The sequence below is a fragment of the Melospiza melodia genome, chromosome Z (assembly GCF_035770615.1).
Source record: "Melospiza melodia melodia isolate bMelMel2 chromosome Z, bMelMel2.pri, whole genome shotgun sequence".
Lineage (NCBI taxonomy): Eukaryota > Metazoa > Chordata > Aves > Passeriformes > Passerellidae > Melospiza > Melospiza melodia.
Window position 1 is genome coordinate 76683087 of NC_086226.1, and position 22282 is coordinate 76705368.

At 40.5% G+C, this 22282-nt stretch overlaps 1 protein-coding gene across 1 annotated transcript in view; it reads left to right on the forward strand.

Annotated features, from left to right (window-relative positions):
• LOC134432558 (coiled-coil domain-containing protein 171-like) overlaps positions 1-22282 on the forward strand; it is a 47792-nt gene that overhangs the window by 23148 nt on the left and 2362 nt on the right. Inside the window, exons 11-25 of the mRNA XM_063181403.1 lie at positions 66-254; positions 1460-1964; positions 2237-2353; positions 3195-3421; positions 4062-4241; positions 5460-5624; positions 6152-6297; positions 7851-7905; positions 9130-9246; positions 12248-12377; positions 13115-13189; positions 13814-13818; positions 18464-18532; positions 19071-19139; positions 19664-19732. Of these exons, the coding sequence (XP_063037473.1) occupies positions 66-254; positions 1460-1964; positions 2237-2353; positions 3195-3421; positions 4062-4241; positions 5460-5624; positions 6152-6297; positions 7851-7905; positions 9130-9246; positions 12248-12377; positions 13115-13189; positions 13814-13818; positions 18464-18532; positions 19071-19139; positions 19664-19732 (2118 nt within the window). The remainder of the gene's footprint in view (positions 1-65; positions 255-1459; positions 1965-2236; positions 2354-3194; positions 3422-4061; positions 4242-5459; positions 5625-6151; positions 6298-7850; positions 7906-9129; positions 9247-12247; positions 12378-13114; positions 13190-13813; positions 13819-18463; positions 18533-19070; positions 19140-19663; positions 19733-22282) is intronic.

The window sequence follows — 22282 nt, forward strand, 5'->3', positions numbered from 1 at the left end:
TAGTCTGTGCTTAACTTAAAGTGAAAAGGTAAATAATAATTTCTTCTTAAATGCTTGTCACACAGATATCTCACCTAGAATATATGTGCAAGCACAAGACTGACACTATGAACGACCTTCAGCAGAACCAGGAGGATGCTTTGGAGAAAATGTCTGAACAGTTAAAAGCACAGGAGCACTGGTCGCAGAAAGAAAAGCAATATCTTGAACAGCAGTACTCAAACGCCCTTGCAGAAATTCATGCAAGATCACAGGTATGGTGCTGTGAACTTCTAATTTATTTTTTTTTCTTTAAAAATTGGATGGATTATTTCAATAGTTTTAGCCTCTTAGCAGTTAAAGGTCATTTGGGAATTTTAGTATACATTTAAAGTTTAAAAAAATCCAAAACCAAACAACAAACCAACCCATCCCTGTGCTAATATTACAACACTTAAAATAAGAAATAAATTACTTTGCTGAAGCATTTGTTGAAGAGAATTTAGTCTTCAGGCCCAGCTGAGAAGCCTGATTTCATCTGCAGAGAGCAGTATTGTTTTTCTGAGAATGCTAAAGCTGTAAGATCAACTTTGCGTGTTTTAAGAATTACTGAGGGCAGCAGCTAGTTTTTCAGCATCATCATTTGCAGAGATTGTATAGAATAACAATAATGTGGTATCACCTGGGGATAAATTTAGTTACGTATGTACTGACCCTAAGAGCAGTGGTAGATTTCAATGGTGTTAAGCAACTCTGTTTTTCTGATACTACAGTGAGGAGTGGCCTAAAAGTGTGAAACTGTCACTCCTTGTTAGATGAGTTATTTGCAATCCAAAATGTTCCCTGTTATTCCACAACCACCATTTACTGTCTTTATCATCACACTCCTTCATACCTGTTTCAATTAAAAGCGTAGTGAATAAAGGAAATATATGTCCCTTGTTATTTGTGAGTTGCTGCAACTTACTTTACAGAATAATGCTGTATTTGATGCAGATTTCAGGACTGGAAGTCTTTGCATGCTGAAAAATTCAATCTGTCAACTTTCATGTTCCAGACTTCCTTATGTTTTTCCTCTCACTTACACTGGCTTTCTGCTCGGTGCAGCAGTGTTCTCTCTGAAATTGGAGAATGTTATTACTATTGTTAAGTCAATTAATAAAACTGTATTGTGGGCAGACAGGTGGTGTTGGACCTTCTGTGAGCTGTCACGGTGTTGGTGGATTGTTTTCCGAAATCAGGAGTCCATTTGCAATTGATTATCATGTAAATTTCCCTCCTACCACTGTTTTTGTTTCATACATCTTATTCTGTAATTGCTTACTAGAAGAGATACTTTCATCACAATTATTACTAACAACTTTTGCCCCTTTAATGCATCATTTGAATGGCAAAGCTAAATTTTCTTTTCATTCTTGTCTAGGTAAAAACCATGTAGTTAATGTTTCGTCCATTATAGTTTGGTTTGTTTCTGTCGCAGGAATGTGAAGAAACGGTGCAGAAAAACAGGCAAAAACTCTACGGCCTTGAACAACTCTCCGACAAACTGGCCCAGGAAAACAATACCTTGAAAAATTCATTATTAGATGCTTTCAAGGCACGCTCATTCCTGCTGGCAGCCTCCGCACTGCTATCAGGGGCCCTGTGCTCTCTCTACGGCCGACTGTGCGCCATGTCTTGCCAAAGAGACATTCTCCAGGAACAGGTGAACCAGCAACAACTATTGAACCACAAGATCGTCAGCCTCCTTTATGCTCTCCCTGCTGTCATGGAAAGAAACCAGGACGAAGTCAGGATAAGGCAAAGAAGAGCCAAGAGCCTGGCTTATGTGTTCCGAAGAGCTGTGATTGTAGCTCTGGCTGCCAACAGGCTGAGGGGTCTGGCCCGATATTCTTGTACCTTTTTCGTCTGGTCAGACGGATGCAGAGGAAGCCCTGGAATTCAAGTTTGTCTGGGAGAATCCAGAGGCAGGCATCTTGTGACCCGTAAGTGAAATGTTTTTAAAGAGTTACATCAAATTGCACGTTTAGGGAATAACAAAGAGGAATATTATTTTTAGTGCTGGGGCATAAAAACATATTTAATGACATTTTGACAAATGTTACTTATGGATTTTTGGTTTTTATATTGCTTGACAAATGCATTTCACTCTAAGAAGAAATGCCTAATCTTAGGTTAAGAATTAAACAGCTGGAGGCAGCAGTGTGCCATATTTTTGTGATTTATTTATCCTGCTAGCTGTACTTCTGTTTCACAGGTTTTGGAGAGGAAGGAGTTGACTGTATTGAAGCAATTAACTGGTTGTGTAGCTCTAACCTCTATACTGCAATGATCAATTCTATCTCAGATCTGGAGGGTGTTCTCAACAACCAAGGTAATTTTAACTGTATATTGTTGTAGCAGAAATATATTTAAAAAATAAATAAGTCAGGGTGGTCATATAATTTCCATTTTTATGATTTTATCTAAACTATTCTGTTTAGATAGCTCTGAAGAGATATTTCTGAATATTTATGATAGACACCTTTGACTAGAGGTTATGTCCTGAGCTAGTCAATACAAATTTAAGTGGGGCTGTTTCCCTGAAGTACTAATTTTATTGCAGGCTAAAATAATAACCCTTTTCTACATTCTCTGAATTATCACATTTCTGTACTGCTGGAACAGATTAATTTTCTTAAACAGCTGATAGGATATGTTATCGTTTTCATTTCGGTATATAGAGGCCATGGAAGCAGAAGGCTGTTTCTGGAGTTTATTTACAGTGAGAACTGATACAGGTTCCCTTGATTCATCTGCATTTCTGCCACCCCTGGTTCTTTATTAACCTGTAGTTTTAGAGTCCCTACATTTTTGTCACAGAAAAAAAGGATAGTAGAAGGGGGATAATTTATATGAATAAAGGGAAATAGCAGGAGAAAGACAAGGTGATGCATTTTCCAGAAGCCTAAACACTAAATTGGTATAAAAGTTGCCATTGAATCAAGTGTGTTTAGATTCAGTTTCAGGCACTTTCTTCTTTGATCATGCGCTTTTCAATAAATTGAATTCATATCCTTTAAAAGCAAAGTTTGAACAGTGTTTCATATTCAGCATTCTGTGTTTCAGAATATTTACAGGTTCCATCCTGTATAAGTGAAAACGAATGTGATATTACAAGAAATGGGAAGTAATAACCTGCTTGATGTTTCCTTTTTGTTGTTTTTTTCTGAAAGATTCAGAGCTGTGGCTTTCTAGTAACTCGCTGATCGGCACAGCCAGGAACTGCTTTGCAAAACTGATGGACAACCTGAGCGTTCTGATGGAGACAGTTCAAGGGAACACTCGTGGGTGCAGAGCCTTCCTGGAGAGGGACTCCCTGGTAGACAGGCTGGCTCGTGGGCTCCGCAGACTAAATGCCCAGGCCCTGGAAGCTGGATTGCATGACAGACTGCCCAGCACAGTAAGCAGACTTACAGTCCTCCATCATGGAAACAGAAGGTTTACAGCAACAGTGAAGCTCCCTTGATAGCAGCATTTATTTTGTTTCAGACCGGTGATGAGTCCATGACAGTGAAGTGGTACTATATGGACACTCAGAAGTTGATTTGTCACACATTAGGGTGTGAATAGGTCTTTTCTTTTATTGAGAAAGAATTTTTGGAGGAGGTTTAGTGTATCCAAGTAAAAGATTTTTTTTAAAGTTTGATCAGATCTGTATTAGCTTATAAGCACAAATTTGCTTTTGGCTTGATGCAAATGTTAAGGTTGCTTTTTATTATTGTTTTCTACTTTCTCATGTTTACCATCCTTTTTTTCAGTAAAGATAACCTTCTTCCCTTTAACCAAAATGAAAGGATAAACTCTTTCTCTAATAATCTTTTATAGTAAACCTTAGGTGAAAATAGTACTTCCTTGTAAACAGAATTTGCAGTTACCCTTGGTAGGTGACAGGTTCAAACTTTTTTCCTTGTGTATGTCTTTTAGAGATGGAGGAAAAAAATTATGTTTTGTCTTCTTTTTCTTGAGTCTTAAATATTATTTATTTTATTGCTAAAAGAGCAGACTTTATAGCCCATCAACTTGTTTTTGTTTGCTGACAGAGAAACATAGCAATTTTGCAGCAAGAAATATTTGAATTTTCACGAAGGCTTCATGCAGCAGAAGCAGAGTCCCGCTCACTGTACCTGCAGCTTGAGGAATGCAGATGGGCTTTCAACAAGATGCAAAAAGATGCTGAAAAAACCCACAGACTGCAGACCCAATTAAGTGAAGTTCAGCAAGTAAGTGCATTTGACTTGGAGGCTCTCTTGCTTAAAAGAGATTCTCCTCTCTACACATTTTTTGATTTGTGTTCTTTTGGAAAACAAGCATCAAATTGATTTACTTTCAACAGAATTTTCCAGAAACCTTGCCTGGTCAATGTCGCTAAATCAGAAGACAGATTTATTTAGTAATATCTCTTTTCCACTAGAGTTATCTTTTGATTTGTAGAAGAGGTATCCTGTATAAATAAGAGTTTGGTCTTCAGCAATCCAGGTTCTCCCATTTGCTGGAAATGTTGATCTGATTTATATATCCTAAAAGAAGATTTCACTTAACAGAATAAAGTCAGTGGGAAGGAGGGTATTCAATAAGAATGTTAATGAAATATAAACATAGCAGTTTAAACTCTGTATGGATGTTGATGAATGTTATAATAAATACAATGCAAAGTTTAGCGGGTCTGTTTCCCTGAAGAAGTAACTTTATGGCAGGGGGAATAAAGCTTTTGTCTATATTCTCAGTAGCACAAAATTCCCCTGAGCCTTTTGCTGTTGGTGATTGACTTACTGAGACACTGTGGGTTCCCTAACCTGAAGCCTAGTTGGTAGAACCTGTCAGGGGGTCCCAATCCAAACACTTCTAAGCAAAGAATATCTGCTAGATGATGTCTCGCCCATTGTCCTTCCTGTTCTTAGCTAGTAAAATGGATTTTTTTTAAAACTCAAAAATATCTAATCATCTTCAGTTTTGCTCTTAACAGGTTTTATGCCCTTAGTGGTTTTGGACTGTTAGATGAAAATTATCATATATTAGATTGTAGTTGAAATGCAGATGACAGCTTTCTTTGAAGAATTATTTCTTTCTGGAACAGTTTTTGGACAAGAAGAACAGTCCACAAAGGTGTTTACAAGGGTTAATAAGCTCTCTACTAAAATTCTGAACATTGATCTGCATATTTTTCCTTCTAAATACTGAAGTTTTGCATCCCATGGTGTTAATTAGAATAGAATAATGAATGGCAAGACTTTACATGAATGCTCTTTATAAAAAACACAGCAATTAACTGGTCTGCCATCTTTATTTTCAGCGATGTCTTCATGTTAAAAAACCTCAATACTAATCATAAGCATGCATTTATTTTAGAATTTGATATGTTTGCAAGTGCAACTTACTCAATGGTAGGGAAACCGTTGAGTATAGTTACAGAATCAGGCACAACTTGTTTCTCTTTCCAGAACATCAACAAAGACAATGTACAGGAGGAGTTGCAAAACGCTTTGCAGCGTGAGCATGAGGCACAATTGCTTTTACAAGAGCACCACCAACGGATTCAGGAGCTGAGTAATAGACTGGAATCACACGCATTTTCTGAGCTAAGTAAAAGCCAAGTATCTCCGACGGTAAGATTATTCTTCTTATAATATATATATAAAATAAATTCTTCTTATACCAGAGTATTACTTTTCATTAAATAAGCCAAATAGTGCAGTCCTTGTGTAAATAAAATAACAGGTGTAAATACACACGCACTACTCAGTCTGCTGGAACTTTAGGCTACTGAGAAAACACTTCAAAGACTCCTTTTTAAATTTTTTTTTAAGCTAATGGGGTTTTTTTAAAAGTTTAAGAGAAAGTCTTCAATGGGGGTTTGTTTGGTTTTTTTTTGGTTTTTGTTTTTTTTGGTTTTTTTTTTTTTTTGCCTACAATCATTTTGTTTTCTAAAGCACATTTATATGTAGCAAATATACTAAACACTAGGGGGGTTCTGGGTCAGTAATGCTTTTGCTAGGAAATTCATAAAACCTTAAGATGCCATGGTCCAAATCTACTTTACAATCAATTTATCCTTCACATTGCTCAGTAACCAGTGGCATAAAGTGAAGTTTATTTGGGCTACAGAGTAACTCTGCTCTCTGTCTGCTGGCAGGGCCTCCCTGATGCAGCAGAGGAGCTGAGGAAAAGAGACCAAGCTCTGGATCAACAGGAGAAACTCCTGAAAGAAATGGAGCAGGACCAGAAGCGGCTGTGGGATACTCTCGAGGAGGCCGAACGTGCCCTTGATCAGGGAATAAAGTGAGCCCTGGGGCCTGGGGGATGTCACCTTAAAATGAACAGAGATTTAAATTCCTACTTCCAAGGGCAGGGCTTTAGCCCTGGACAATGTAAGATTAGAAGAGAAAAGTACATCTGTCTCTTTTATTTTTAAATTCAGGGATAATCTTCTAAAAACAAAAGTGTTAGTTCAAAGTACTAGGGCATCCATTTGATGCAGTTATCCCATAATAGTTCTTCAAATTCTGGGTGCTGACATAACTGGCAAAAAAATACCTGTGCTGTCTTACTAATCTGACATATCTTTGGCAGATCCTTAAAATTCTGTTTATTTAAGAAATGATTGTTTGTTCTCTGTGTTTCCATGCCAACTTTTTCTAGACAGATACAATTTATTTATAATAAATACAGAAGCATCACCTAGGGGACAGGTCTTCACTGCCAGAGAGACTGAAACCCTTTCCTGTGGTACAAGATAGATCTTCCTGCTGATTTCAGGGAGTTTTGGATTTAGACCTAATCCCCACACCACTTACACCATAACCTGGAGAGGAAGGAAAGGCTCAGGCACTAGTCTTGAAAAGATTGGTAGTCAAAAGGAGCCCCCTTGACTTCAAGCTTATTACTAACTTATTCTTATGCCATTTGAAAAAAAATAAGTCTTTGTTGTCTAATACTTTTCATAGTATGAAGTAGGTGTTATGAATATTGTTGTTCCATGGCTAGGATCTAAAAAACTTTTAGTTAATTAAAATTTCTCATCATACCTGGGATCATTCGACCTCTGAAGAACAATATCTGAGAAGCTTTAAGGGTTTTATTCACCAGGGAAATAATGCAATTTGTATGGTCATCAGTTAAATGTTTAACAAGCTAATTAAAATGACAAATGTTATTTGGTATGATTTGATCAAAGCCGGTGTCACCTGCAGAAAGATTTGTTCCAGAAAGCTTCCCCTTTTCATCCTTCCCCAATCTATTTTGGGCATTTCAGTAAAGATCATTCCTTGTGGCCATATATATATATCCACAAAAGGTTATTCTAATGTGAAGTAACTTTAAAACTGGCTTTTGTTTTTTTTCTTGTATATAGCAGCTGAATATCAACAAAGAAAGCTACTCTTCCCTCCATTATTACAGCAACTCTTCACCACTAATAGGTTTTATTTCTCCCTTTGGAATATAAACAAAACAGATTAAATAAACAGAATCTGTCTGTGGTTTCCAATACAAGAATATAATTCCATCCTGCTAGAGACTTTTTATGACCTCTATATCCAAGCCATGATGGTTGTTCATTGATAGACCTGTAATTATCTCAATTTTAATTGCTTGTCCTCAACAGAAGCATCTTTCATATGGAAATGCACCAAATAGTGGTACATGAACTATTTTTAGGGTTTGCATTGGAAATATGAAAAAGAGAGAAAATCCTAATAGTTTGGGTTATCAACAATTATTTTACAGACATGACAGCCATAAAGTAGCAGAAGATTAATTTCTACATTGGCAGAGCTTCAGTTGCATAAAGTTACTCTGTTGTTCTTGTTTTGTTTTATTTTCTTTTATAATAGAGACAAAGAGTTAATCATTGGTCAAATGAAAGCTGTGGAAGCTGCCCTGAATAAGGTAAGAATTGGAACTGTTCCCTCTGGTTTGTGTTTTTAAACATGCTAAAGCCTTAGAACTGCTTATTCTCAGGGGAGGGGAGAAGTTGTTGCAAAACAACTTCCTTTCCTTAGTGTTGAAGTTTCCCCTCTCAACTTGTTCCATCTTAAAAAACCACAGTGAAATAAAATGCAAGTTTGTAGTACATACACAACTTTTTCTGAATGTAGATGTTATGACAAAATTCACTTGCCTTCCCTCACTGAACACTTTTTCTTGTTGACAAGTGAAGACTAATGAACACACAAAAAATTGGCAATTGTTGTGGAGTTACCCCTCTGCAGAATAATAGAAAGTCACATGCTTGGTGGCCATATAACATTTGGCTTTGTGTCTGCTACTTTAACCTATGAAACATCATAAATAGGAAAAGAAAAGGCAGGGAGTAGTAATCTGTGGTCAGAAACTTCCATAGTATTTCTTAAAATCATATTTTAAACTTAATAGTAATCTCAAGTTTTCCCTCTTACTTGTACGATTGTGCCCTAATATAGGACTATTTGATGGTCCAACAAAGCTGTATGTACTAATTATTTAGTAGAAAGGACTATTTTCAACTATAGCTCTCATGGCAGATGGTTTCATAACTGTTTTTAATCTAGAGCAGCACAGAGCAACAGTGATTTCATTACCTGGGAGTGTCAATTTCCCTTACTATATCTTTAATTCCCAGCAATGTGGGAATCTCTATTTTAGTTTTGGAGATCACAAAAACTGTTGCTATTTATTTAATTTATTTATTTTCAGATCTCTTTTTCTAGTCTCTTTCCTTTAATGTTCATGGAAAGTGACAGAATCTGAACTGCATGTTTCTCCTACAGCAAACTGTGCTGATAGAAAATTTCCTTTGTGCCACCACCATCTCCATACTGGCTTCTTTCAAACTTTGGAAGTGAATGTCATGCAGCAAGTGCTGTGTTTTTACAGTAATACATATTTGCCATATCCTTGACCTTTCTCTTTTCAGACCAGGGCAAGGTGCTTTTTTTTTGGTAGCGTTCTCTCCCAGCACTTTGAATTAGAGACTTATTTGCAACGAAAATTCAATCAGTCATGCTTTATTCATGGATGTTAGGTCCAGTGATCAAAGCAAGTCCGCTCAATGGGCTCAAGGAGACACCTTTCATCCCAGGTGGTGTGTCTGAAGGAGAATAACCACTGATGCTGGGGTTTTTTTCCCTTTAGGCCAAAGAGCAGGCTTCGGCATCAAGTGCTGAAGCAGCCGCACCACTCCCCAGCCTGCAGCTGCAGACCCTTCCAGAGGAAGCAACGGCGGGCAGGCCAGAGGCTGCCTCATTACAGGTTAAAGTCTAAAACCAATCCTGTTTAATTTTTTTTTTTAATTTTCTTTCATTTTTTGCATCTGAGATACAACTGCTCTGAGCATGGGGAGAGCAAAAAGCTTCAAAACTCTTGCAGTCAACAGCTGAAAGACTATTTCCATGTATACTCTTGCACGTGGTATTTCAGAGATGATGGTAACTTCTAATTTTGCAGTTACAGCGTTAAATAACTGACAGCAATACAAACATGGACAGAAGCATACATACCTGAAAATTAATATCCCTCTATCCCTCTCCCTTTTCTCCCATTAAAATACAAAGGACTAATTAAAAAAAAAAAAAAAAAAAAAAACAAAAACCCAAACAAAACCAAAGCCAAGATCCCCACAAACAAACAAAACCAACCAAACAAAAAAGACAAAATTTTCATATTCCTTCTTGGTCAGTATCAGATTTGTTTTCAACCCACAGTTTTAGAATCAATTGTGGGGTTTTGAGCATTCCTTATTTAAAAGAAACTGCTCTTTAGAATGTTTAAATATAGAAGCTATGTTGCTCATGTAGGTTTAAAAACTTGCACATTTCACAATACTAATTTTGTTAGGATAAAACAATGAGTGGGGAAAAGGAGAAATTAACAGAAGATGTGCCATATTTTCAGCTCTGAACATAGATTCAGTGCAATGCCTCCTCATTGTTTTTAAGTTTGATGTCTTCTACAGAAACTATATTAGTCTTTATAGTTGTGCAGAATACATTAGTGCCAAGACAGATTTTTTTTTCCCAATGAGAGAACAAAAGGCAAAATGAGTACATATTTCTTTCATTGTGCTGCTCTGTCTGAATTAGAGAGAGGGCATGTAATCAAGTAAAGTGCAAGGAACTTAGGCAAAGTAAATATTGCATACGGTGTGTAAGCTTCTGCAGTAATTCCTTCAAATTTATTGTAGATTTTCAGTTCTGGTGCAGTATATAATTGCAAGATCAGGGTCACAAAATCAAACATTCAAGAAAGGCAGATTCTAAGCTGGAAATTTTTCACTGATGCCCTCTTGCATGCATACATACATTTCAATATGATAAAGATATAAATTATGTGTGCATTATCATGTGTCCACAGTAAAATATGGAAATACGGAATATGTAATGCCTTGAGATTCCCATGAAGCTTAATTAGCACAGATGAACTTTTCTGTCAAAAGGTAGAATTACAAATTTTTCCCCAGTACAGTGATGATCCATTTTAGAGCTTCACAAAAGTTCCCATGGGTGGCATCTTTCCACAGGAGGCATTGTGGCAATCGCCAGCTTTTAAATCCTGCTTTTCTAATTTGGTAGTCGATGCTGCTTTTTTTTTTTTCAAGTCCCATCTCAACTCCCATTCTTTTTAGACCTCACAATGATTGCAGAAGCATCTGCAACCTGTTCCCTCTTTCTCTCCAGAAGAGAATAAAATCACAAAAAGTTGCATTTTGTATTTGCACAAGGTGCTTGTGGTACAAATAATATAGTACAGTAATATAGCTCGCTGGTGGGGCAGAACTGTAAAGTTCTTGTTCACCTGGCAGCGTCAGGTGCACTTGGTAACTCAGGACATATACAAACAGCACCAATGGCTCACAGTCTGTGTCACTGTGACCTTCCTTTTCTTCAGCCCTTTTCCTTTTTGTCCTTTCATCATCTCTCTTTCCTCCTTTTTTCCCTCTCTCTCCTCAGCCCTCATCTCTAGTTCCTGTTTGATTTCTTTCCAATCTCATTATTGAGGTTTCATTACAAAATTTGCCTTTTATGGACAGAGGTCATCTAATGGATTTTAGTTTTACTCTATGCCAAACTGTATTAAGGGCAGTCCTGCAATCTCGAGTGAGGTAAGCAGCTAGGAATGACTTTAGGGACTATTGGCATTAAAAGCAGTGGAGTTTGTTTGCAGGCACATCCTCTAGAACTGCCTTAGTTAGTCTGTGATGAGAACATTTCCATTAAATGCCTTATAATCTGCAATAATCCTCTTTTGGGACTAGGACCACAGCACCAAGACAATTTGGAGACTCTTTCTGATGAGAAGAGATGTGATATGGGTTAATTTGCCACTGCTGTTTCCTAGACACCATGATGAAATAACCTGATTGATTTTAGCTGCATTAATATCTATTCTGAAAATCGTCAAAGTGATGAAAGGAAAGGAAAACTGCAAAAATCTTTGCAAATCCCTGTTTGTGATACTAAGCAGATTTTTGTCTGTATCACAGGTTACATTCAAAAGACCAATGTAATACTGTCTGAAGGGAAAAATCATAACAAATAAAATGTGATTAACAATTGTAAAGAAGACCAATAATTTCAACAGTTAGTTGAGACTACTAGGGGTAGATATAAATTTACCAGTACTGCCAAATCGTCTGTGCTCTCTTGTCCTGCTAACTTTATGATCAATCCAATCAATGTAACAAAATTGGGACATTCTTCCACTGCATACATGGAAACAGCTATATTTTTCCAGTTATAGTGCAATCATATTATTTCTTTCCAGAAGTCTGTAGGTTTGTGATGTTTCTTTTGTTACTGCCAATTTTATTGTTTTGCTGTGGAGTGGAAGGATTAGTAAATTGATTCATCTTGGAAGTGCGAACATTAGCCTGCAACTGTGTAGTAATTGTGAACAGAAATTGAACCTGCACTATGTTTTGTATTGAAATAAAATGAAGAAGTTGTTTCAAGAGCTCAATGCTGTATTGCATGCTTGAAAACATCTCATCAAAGCCTCTCCTAAGTAGGGTGACGAGCAATTCCCTTTTCCTCAATGATATTAATATTCAACATTTTAGAAAAAAATAGAAAATCCAGTGTTAGATGTTTTTGATGTTTAAGTCCTGGGACTGACATTCTCCCTGGCTTGCAAACTCTATTTTATTTCTCTGCTAGAAAAAATCCCTGTCTTTTGTAAAAAATTTGGATATGTGCTATTTGCCATTTAAGTGTAGTTTGCCTGGCACTAATGATTCCTTCTACTTTTATTTAAGAACGTGGTTAGAAGTTTTGAGGATCTCTACTCACTGGCAGCTTCCAAAATTGATGTATTAAGAGCAGGAAGAGACTCTTTGGGCTCTACCTATGGATCCTTAACAGCTGTTGGGAGTCTGTCTGCTGAGGGTAAGTCTGCTCTTCACGCAATTGTAGTCACTGGGATGCGGGTTCCTAGCCACCATCTCCCTTCATGCTGCACAGCTTCTGTAGGCCAATACAGCAAAACTTAATTGTAAACATAATGGAGAGCAATAAAATTACTGCAAAGAGAAACATCCTGAGATATTTTCCAGAACAGAAAGGGGATGGTGAAAGCTAACACAGTCATTGAAATTACTACTGTATGTTTTTTTCTGCTGGTCACTATTTGATTGTGGTTTTTTGTTTAAGTTCAAATTCCTTGCTTGATTGCTTGGATTGTTTTTTTGGGGAGTGGTGGTGGCAGGTGTGTGGGTATGTAGTTTTTTTATTTTATACATTACCTTTATTTCTGTTCTTTTTTTCTCTGTTTCTCTCTTTCCTTCTCTTTCTTTCTCTTCTTCTCTTTCTCTTTCTCTTCTCTCTTTCTCCTCTTCTCTTTCTCTCTTCTTCTTTCCTCTTTCTCTTTCTCTTTCTCTTTCTCTTTCTCTTTCTCTTCTCTTTCTCTTTCTCTTTCTCTTTCTTCTTTCTCTTTCTCTGCCTCTGCCTCTGCCTCTGCCTCTGCCTCTGCCTTTTCCTCTGCCTCTTTCTTTCCTTTTTTTTTAACCAAAGGACTTTCTTTCTGTTATAAACCATTAACATCTATGTAATAGCCTTTTTTGATACCATAACCCCTACAGTTCTGTCTATGTCCTTGGTTTTTAACATTTACTTTCTCTGAACAGAATCCTCGCAAATTCACTTTGCACCAGGACCAGCTACTTCATCTCCTATTCCTATTACTCCTCCTGCTCCTGAAGGTAAGTCTGCTTTCAAGAAATTACAGTTTCTTAGAAGTGAGTTTCCATGCTGCTCAGCTTCTCTAAGTAAAATACAACAATACTTGATTTTAAACATAGTGGTTGCAATAATAATGATAAGAGAAATGATCTGTGGCTTTACAGGAGAGAAAGGGGATGGTGAAAGATAAAACAAGCATTAAAATTACTACTGTTATTTTTTTTTTTCTATTGGTCCTGATTAGCTTAGATATATTTTGGTTTTAGTTTGGGTTTGGTTGGTTGAATCTATTGTTATGGGGTAGTAGTGGTGGTTGTTGGGTGGATGTTTTCTTTTTGTTTTTGATGGGTTTTGATTTTTGGTGGGTTTTTGATTTCTGTTATTTTTGCCTTTCATTTCTTTCCTGTCACTTCCTTTTTTTTTTTTTTAATGAAGTTTTTTCTCCTTTCTTTCTGTTAGCAACCATTAACATTTCTGTATTGGACTTTCTTTGAAACCATAAACACCTTTCAGTTCTGTCATTTCCTTGCTTTTTAAAATTTCTTCCTCCGAGCAAAATTTTTACAAGTTCACTTTGAATCCAAAGCAGCCGGATTTTCTCCTCTTTCTCCTGGTGGTGCTATTCCTCTTCCTTCTCCTATTAGTGTTGGTAAGTCTGCTTGTCAAGCAATTGTAGTCATTTGAATTTGGGTTCCTAGCCAGCATATCCCTTCATGCTGCACAGCTTCTGTAGGAAAATAGAACACCATTTTTTAATGTAAACATAATGGAGCAATAAAAGTAGTGCTAATGGAAATGATCTATGACTTTTCAGAAGAGAAAGGGAATGGTGGAAGATAGCAGAATAATTAAAATCACTACAGTAATTTATTTTTTATAACGGACCCCCTTTGTTTGGGTTTTTATTATTTTCCTTTGGTTTTGGTTCCTTGGGGAGTTGGAATGTTTTTGGTTTTGGGAAGTGTTGGCTGTGGGGTGGGTTTATTTGTTTTTTTTGGTATTTCTATTTTTTGTCTTCCTTCTTCCTTCCTTCCTTCCTTCCTTCCTTCCTTCCTTCCTTCCTTCCTTCCTTCCTTCCTTCCTCTTCCTTCCTTCCTTCCTTCCTTCCTTCCTTCCTTCCTTCCTTCCTTCCTTCCTTCCTTCCTTCCTTCCTTCCTTCCTTCCTTCCTTCCTTCCTGTCCTTCCTTCCTTCCTTCCTTCCTTCCTTCCTTCCTCTCTTCCTTCCTTCCTTCCTTCCTTCCTTCCGACACTTCCTTCCGACACTTCCTTCCGACACTTCCTTCCGACACTTCCTTCCTTCCTTCCGACACTTCCTTCCTTCCTTCCTTCCTTCCGACACTTCCTTCCTTCCTTCCTTCCTTCCTTCCTTCCTTCCTTCCTTCCTTCCTTCCTTCCTTCCTTCCTTCCTTCCTTCCTTCCTTCCTTCCTTCCGACACTTCCTTCCGACACTTCCTTCCGACACTTCCTTCCTTCCTTCCGACACTTCCTTCCTTCCTTCCTTCCTTCCGACACTTCCTTCCTTCCTTCCTTCCTTCCTTCCTTCCTTCCTTCCTTCCTTCCGACACTTCCTTCCTTCCTTCCTTCCGACACTTCCGACACTTCCGACACTTCCGACACTTCCGACACTTCCGACACTTCCTTCCTTCCTTCCTTCCTTCCTTCCTTCCTTCCTTCCTTCCTTCCTTCCTTCCTTCCTTCCTTCCTTCCTTCCTTCCTTCCTTCCTTCCTTCCTTCCTTCCTTCCTTCCTTCCTTCCTTCCTTCCTTCCTTCCTTCCCTTCCTTCTTCCTTCCTTCCTTCCTTCCTTCCTTCCTTCCCTTCCTTTCTTCCTTCCGACACTTCCCCGACACTTCCGACACTTCTGACACTTCCTTCCGACACTTCCTTCCTTCCTTCCTTCCTTCCTTCCTTCCTTCCTTCCTTCCTTCCTTCCTTCCTTCCTTCCTTCCTCCTTCCTTCCTTCCTTCCTTCCTTCCTTCCTTCCTTCCTTCCTTCCTTCCTTCCTTCCTTCCTTCCTTCCTTCCTTCCTTCCGACACTTCCTTCCGACACTTCCTTCCGACACTTCCTTCCGACACTTCCTTCCGACACTTCCTTCCTTCCGACACTTCCTTCCTTCCGACACTTCCTTCCTTCCTTCCTTCCTTCCGACACTTCCGACACTTCCTTCCGACACTTCCTTCCGACACTTCCTTCCGACACTTCCTTCCGACTCTTTCCTTCCTTCCTTCTTCCTTCCTTCCTTCCTTCCTTCTTCCTTCCTTCCTTCCTTCCTTCCTTCCTTCCGACACTTTCCGACACTTCCGACACTTCCGACACCTTCCGACACTTCCGACACTTCCTTCCGACACTTCCTTCCGACACTTCTTCCGACACTTCCTTCCGACACTTACTTCCTTCCTTCCGACACTTCCTTCCTTCCTTCCTTCCTTCCCTTCCTTCCTTCCTTCCTTCCTTCCTTCCTTCCTTCCTTCCTTCCGACACTTCCTTCCGACACTTCCTTCCGGACACTTCCTTCCGACACTTCCTTCCGGACACTTCCTTCCTTCCTTCCGACACTTCCTTCCTTCCTTCCGACACTTCCTTCCTTCCTTCCGACACTTCCTTCCTTCCTTCCTTCCTTCCTTCCTTCCTTCCTTCCTTCCTTCCTTCCTTCCTTCCTTCCTTCCTTCCTTCCTTCCTTCCTTCCTTCCTTCCTTCCTTCCGACACTTCCTTCCGACACTTCCTTCCTTCCTTCCGACACTTCCTTCCTTCCTTCCGACACTTCCTTCCGACACTTCCTTCCTTCCTTCCGACACTTCCTTCCTTCCTTCCGACACTCCCTTCCGACACTTCCTTCCTTCTTCCGACACTCCTTCCTTCCTTCCTTCCTTCCTTCCTTCCTTCCTTCCTTCCTTCCTTCCTTCCTTCCTTCCTTCCTTCCTTCCTTCCTTCTTCCTTCCTTCCTTCCTTCCTTCCGACACTTCCTTCCGACACTTCCTTCCGACACTTCCTTCCGACACTTCCTTCCGACACTTCCTTCCGACGCTTCCTTCCTTCCTTCCGACGCTTCCTTCCTTCCTTCCGACGCTTCCTTCCTTCCTTCCGACGCTTCCTTCCTTCCGACGCTTCCTTCCTTCCTTCCTTCCTTCCTTCCTTCCTTCCTTCCTTCCTTCCTTCCTTCCTTCCTTCCTTCCTTCCTTCCTTCCTTCCTTCCTTCCTTCCTTCCTTCCTTCCTTCCGACACTTCCTTCCGACACTTCCTTCCGACACTTCCTTCCGACACTTCCTTCCGACACTTCCTTCCGACACTTCCTTCCGACACTTCCTTCCTTCCTTCCGACACTTCCTTCCGACACTTCCTTCCGACACTTCCTTCCTTCCTTCCTTCCTTCCTTCCTTCCTTCCTTCCTTCCTTCCTTCCTTCCTTCCTTCCGACACTTCCGACACTTCCGACACTTCCGACACTTCCGACACTTCCTTCCGACACTTCCTTCCGACACTTCCTTCCGACACTTCCTTCCGACACTTACTTCCTTCCTTCCGACACTTCCTTCCTTCCGACACTTCCTTCCGACACTTCCTTCCTTCCTTCCGACACTTCCTTCCTTCCTTCCGACACTTCCTTCCGACACTTCCTTCCTTCCTTCCGACACTTCCTTCCTTCCTTCCTTCCTTCCTTCCTTCCTTCCTTCCTTCCTTCCTTCCTTCCTTCCTTCCTTCCTTCCTTCCTTCCTTCCTTCCTTCCTTCCTTCCTTCCTTCCTTCCTTCCTTCCTTCCTTCCTTCCTTCCTTCCTTCCTTCCTTCCTTCCGACACTTCCTTCCTTCCGACACTTCCTTCCTTCCGACACTTCCTTCCTTCCTTCCTTCCTTCCTTCCTTCCTTCCTTCCTTCCTTCCTTCCTTCCTTCCTTCCTTCCTTCCTTCCTTCCTTCCTTCCTTCCTTCCTTCCTTCCTTCCGACACTTCCTTCCGACACTTCCTTCCGACACTTCCTTCCGACACTTCCTTCCGACACTTCCTTCCTTCCTTCCGACACTTCCTTCCTTCCTTCCGACACTTCCTTCCTTCCGACACTTCCTTCCTTCCTTCCGACGCTTCCTTCCTTCCGACGCTTCCTTCCTTCCTTCCTTCCGACACTTCCTTCCTTCCTTCCTTCCTTCCTTCCTTCCTTCCTTCCTTCCTTCCTTCCTTCCTTCCTTCCTTCCTTCCTTCCTTCCTTCCTTCCTTCCTTCCTTCCTTCCTTCCTTCCTTCCTTCCTTCCTTCCTTCCTTCCTTCCTTCCTTCCTTCCTTCCGACACTTCCTTCCGACACTTCCTTCCGACACTTCCTTCCGACACTTCCTTCCGACACTTCCTTCCGACACTTCCTTCCGACACTTCCTTCCTTCCTTCTGACACTTCCTTCCGACACTTCTTTCCTTCCTTACGCCACTTCCTTCCTTCCGCCACTTCCTTCCGCCACTTCCTTCCTTCCGCCACTTCCTTCCCCCACTTCCTTCCTTTTTTTTTTTAACAAGGCTTTTTCCATTCTTTCTATTAGAAACCATTGACATTTTTTAATAACCTTTCCTTGCATTCACAACCATTCCAGTGTTGTGCATTTCCTTGCTTATTTAAATTTACTTTCTCCAAACAGGATCTCCGCAGGTTCACTTTGAACCTAGTGTTACACCTCCTTCTCCTATTCCTCTTCCTCCTCCAATTCCCGCTTCTGTTCCTGCTGCTTTTCCTGTTTCTGCTCCCGCTCCTGTTCCTTCTGCTGCTGCTGTTCCTGCTCTCACTGGTAAGTCTGTTTTCCAAGCAATTGTAGTCACAGGGATGTGGGTTCCTAGCCAACACCTCCTTTCAGGCTGCACAGCTTCTGTAGGCAAACAATACTTAAATATAAACATAAGGGAACATTAAATCTAGTGCTAAGAGAAACATTTTCTGAGACTTTTTTCAAAATAGAAAGGGGATGGTGAAAGCTAACAAAGGGATTGAAATCACTACTGCAATGTTTTTTTTCTCTTGGTCCCTATTTTTGATTTTAGTTTGGGTTTGGATGCTTAGCTGCTTGGATTTTTTAGTTTTGGAGAGTTGTTGTGGTGGGTGGGTGTTTGACTTTTTATTTTTTTCTTTTATTTCTTCTTTTTATTTCTCTGTATTTATTTTAACTGAAGACTTCTTCCTTTCATTATGTTATAAACCAGTAACGTTTTTTTAATCATCTTTCCTTTCAACCATAACCATTTCAGCATTTCCTTGCTTTTTAAAACTTCTTATCTGAAGAAAATTTAAAATTTACTTCTCTGAAGTCAATTTACTTTCTCTGAACAGACGCCTTTCAGCGTCGCATTTCACCCCAAGCAGCTGGAAGACCTCGTACTCCTGTTTCTACTCCTGCTGGTAAGTCTGCCTGTCAAGCAATTGTTGTCCCTTGGATGTGGGTTCCTAGCCCGCATCTCCCTTCATCCTACACAGCTTCTGTAGGCAAACAATACTTAAATATAAACATAAGGGAGCATTAAATCTAGTGCTAATAGGAATGTTTTCTGAGACTTCTTTCAGAAGAGAAAGGGGATGGTGAAAGCTAACAAAGGGATTAAAATTACTACTGCAATGTTTTCTTCTATTGGTACCTATTTGCTCGATTATTTTTGATTTTAGTTTGGGTTTGGATGCTTAGCTGCTTGGATTTTTTGCTTTTGTGGAGTGGTGGTGGTAGGTGGGTGGGTGTTTGATTTTTTATTTTTTTCTTTTATTTCTTTATATTTATTTTAACTGAAGACTTCTTCCTTTCATTATGTTATAAACCAGTAACGTTTTTTTAATAGTCTTTCCTTTCAACCATAACCAATTCAGCATTTCCTTGCTTTTTAAAATTTCTTATCTGAAGAAAATTTAAAATTTACTTCTCTGAAGTCAATTTACTTTCTCTGAACAGACACCTTTCAGCGTCACATATCACCCCAAGCAGCTGGAAGACCTCGTACTCCTGTTTCTGCTCCTGCTGGTAAGTCTGCCTGTCAAGCAATTGTTGTCCCTTGGATGTGGGTTCCTAGCCCTCATCTCTCTTCATGCTACACAGCTTCTGTAGACAAACAGTACTTAAATATAAACATAAGGGAGCATTAAATCTAGTGCTAAGAGGAATGTTTTCTGAGACTTCTTTCAGAAGAGAAAGGGGATGGTGAAAGCTAACAAAGGGATTAAAATTACTACTGCAATGTTTTCTTCTATTGGTACCTATTTGCTCGGTTATTTTTGATTTTAGTTTGGGTTTGGATGCTTAGACGCTTGGATTTTTTGCTTTTGTGGAGTGGTGGTGGTAGGTGGGTGGGTGTTTGATTTTTTATTTTTTTCTTTTATTTCTTCTTTTTATTTCTTTATATTTATTTTAACTGAAGACTTCTTCCTTTCATTATGTTATAAACCAGTAACGTTTTTTTAATCGTCTTTCCTTTCAACCATGCCCATTCAGCATTTTCTTGCCTTTTAAAATTTCTTCTCTGAAGTCAATTTACTTTCTCTGAACAGACGCCTTTCAGCGTCGCATTTCACCCCAAGCAGCTGGAAGACCTCGTACTCCTGTTTCTGCTCCTGCTGGTAAGTCTGCCTGTCAAGCAATTGTAGTCCCTTGGATGTGGGTTCCTAGCCAGCATCTCCCTCCATGCTGCACAGCTTCTGCAGGCAAATACAACAATATTTCATTGCAAACATCATGAACTAGTAAAACTGGAGCTAACAGCAAAGCTGTAAGACTTTTCTCAGAAGAGAAAGAGGATTGTGAAACCTAACACAGGGATTGAAATTACTACTATAAATTTTTATTCTCTGAGGGTGTGGCACAGCAGTTTGCATAGCACTTCGCACAGGCAGGGTTGCAACTTTTCTTGCCAGTAATGTTTGCTGTGTGTTGTTTGCAGTGTTTCTGTTGGTTGGTGAGTTTTGGGGTTTGTGTTAGCAATGGTTTTTACCCAATTGAAAACTGTAGTTAGTACAAGTGTACATAGTCAAATGGAACCCTCCAAAAAGGTTACATCTTTCCAGACCCATTCTTGTGCAGAGTGTTTGAGCTTAGCAGCAGTTTCAGGGGCAGTTTTGGAGGAAACCTGCCTGCGGTGTGAACAGGTGAACAAACTCCTTTCACTGGTGACTGAGCTTAGAGAGGAAGTTTAAAGACTAAGGAGTATCAGGCATAGTGAAAGGGGAATAGATTGGTGGATTTGCCCTTCCATCCTTGAGGGAAGCCCACCAAGAGTCAGAGGACTCCCATGCCTCTCACTGTCAGACAATAGGAGGACACCTGGTAAGTGAAGGGGAGTGGAAATGGGTACCTACTTGAGGAGGTAATAATAAAAATTCCTCCCGACCCCCATCCCCAAGCCAGATGCCACTTCAGAATAGGTATGAACCCCTGGATCTAGAGAGTCAGCCAGATGATTTAGAAGAAAATTATCTGCCCAGTGAGCCCAGGTGGGATCCATCCCAGGGTGATGAGAGAGCAGGCAGATGAGCTTTCAAAGCTGCTGTCTATCATTTACCAACAGTCCCGGCTCACTGGTGAGGTTCCAGATGAGTGGAAGCTGGCCAATGTGACAATCATTCATTTAAAAAGGGTGGAAAGGAGGATCCTGTTAATTTTAGGCCAGTCAGCCTGACCTCAGCCCCTAGTAAGTTTATATGGAGTGTCATCACACAGCGCTTACAGGATGGCCAGAGTATCAGACCCAGTCAGACCCAGCAAGGGTTTAGGAGGAGTTGGTCATGTTTGACCAACCTGGTCTCCTCTTATGACCAAGTGACCCACCTGATCAAAGTAGAAAAGGCTGTTGATGTTGTGTGCCTGGACTCCAGCAAGGCCTTTGGCACTGTCTCCAACAGCATACTCCTAGACAAGCTGGCAGCCCACGGCTTGGGCAGGAGCACTCTGTGCTGGCTTCAGAACTGGCTGCAGGGCCAGGCCCAGAGAGTGGTGGGGAGCAGTGCTGCATCCAGCTGGCAGCCAGGCACCAGGGGTGTCCCTCAGGGCTCTGTGCTGGGGCCAGTTCTGTTCATTATCTTCACTGATGCCATCATGGATGAGGGGATTGAGTCTTTCATTAGTAAGTTTGCAGATAACACTAAGCTGGGAGCGTGTGTTGATCTGTTGGAGGGTACGAGGGCTCTGCAGAGAGATCTGGAATGGTTGGATGGATGGTCAGAGCCTAACAAGGTGAAGTTTAATAAATCCAAGTGCTGAGTTCTGCATTTTGGCCACAATAGCCACCTGCAATGTTATGGGCTGGGGATGGTGGGGCTGGACAGTGCCCAGGCAGAAAACGACTTGGGGTTACTGTTTGACACTGGCTGAACATGAGCCAGCAGTGTGCCCTGGTGGCCAAGAAAGCCAATGGCATCCTGGCCTGTGTCAGGAATTGCGTGGCAAACAGGAGCAGGGAGGTCATCCGTCCCCTATACTCGGCACTGGTGAGGCCACACTTTGAGTGTTGTGTCCAGTTCTGGGTCCCTCAGTTTAAGAAGGATGTTGAGATGCTTAAGGGGTAAGATGCTTGATACCTCCAGAGGAGGGAACAAGGCTGGTGAGGGGCTGGGAACACAAATCCTGTGAGGAATGACTGAGGGAGCTGGGGCTGTTCAGCCTGGAGAAAAGGAGACTCAGAGGCGACTTTATCACTCTCTACAACTTCCTGAAAGGCGGCTGTGCTCAGGTGGGGGTTGGTCTCTTTCTCCAGGCAGCAACTGACAGAACCCAAGGACACAGTCTCAAGCTGCATCAGGGGAAATATAGGTTTGATAACAGGAAAAAGTTTTTTTATAGAAAGGGTGACAAAATAGCAGAATGGTCTACCCAGGGAGGCGGTGGAGTCACCATCCCTGCATGTGCTTAAAAAAAGACTGGATGTGGCACTCGGTGCCATGGTTTAGTGTTTTAGTGGAGGTGTTAAGGCATGGGTTGGACTCAATGATGTTTAAGGTCTTTTCCAACCTAGTTATTCTGTGAATTCTCTGAATACTGTGGTTTTTTTCTGTTGGTCCCCATTTGCTTGGCTATTTTAGGGTCGGGTTGGTTTTTTTTTTTTTTTTTGCTTGGTTGCTTGGATTTTTTTTGTTTTGCAAAGTAGCAGTAGTGAGTGGGTGAGTGTTTGTTTTTTG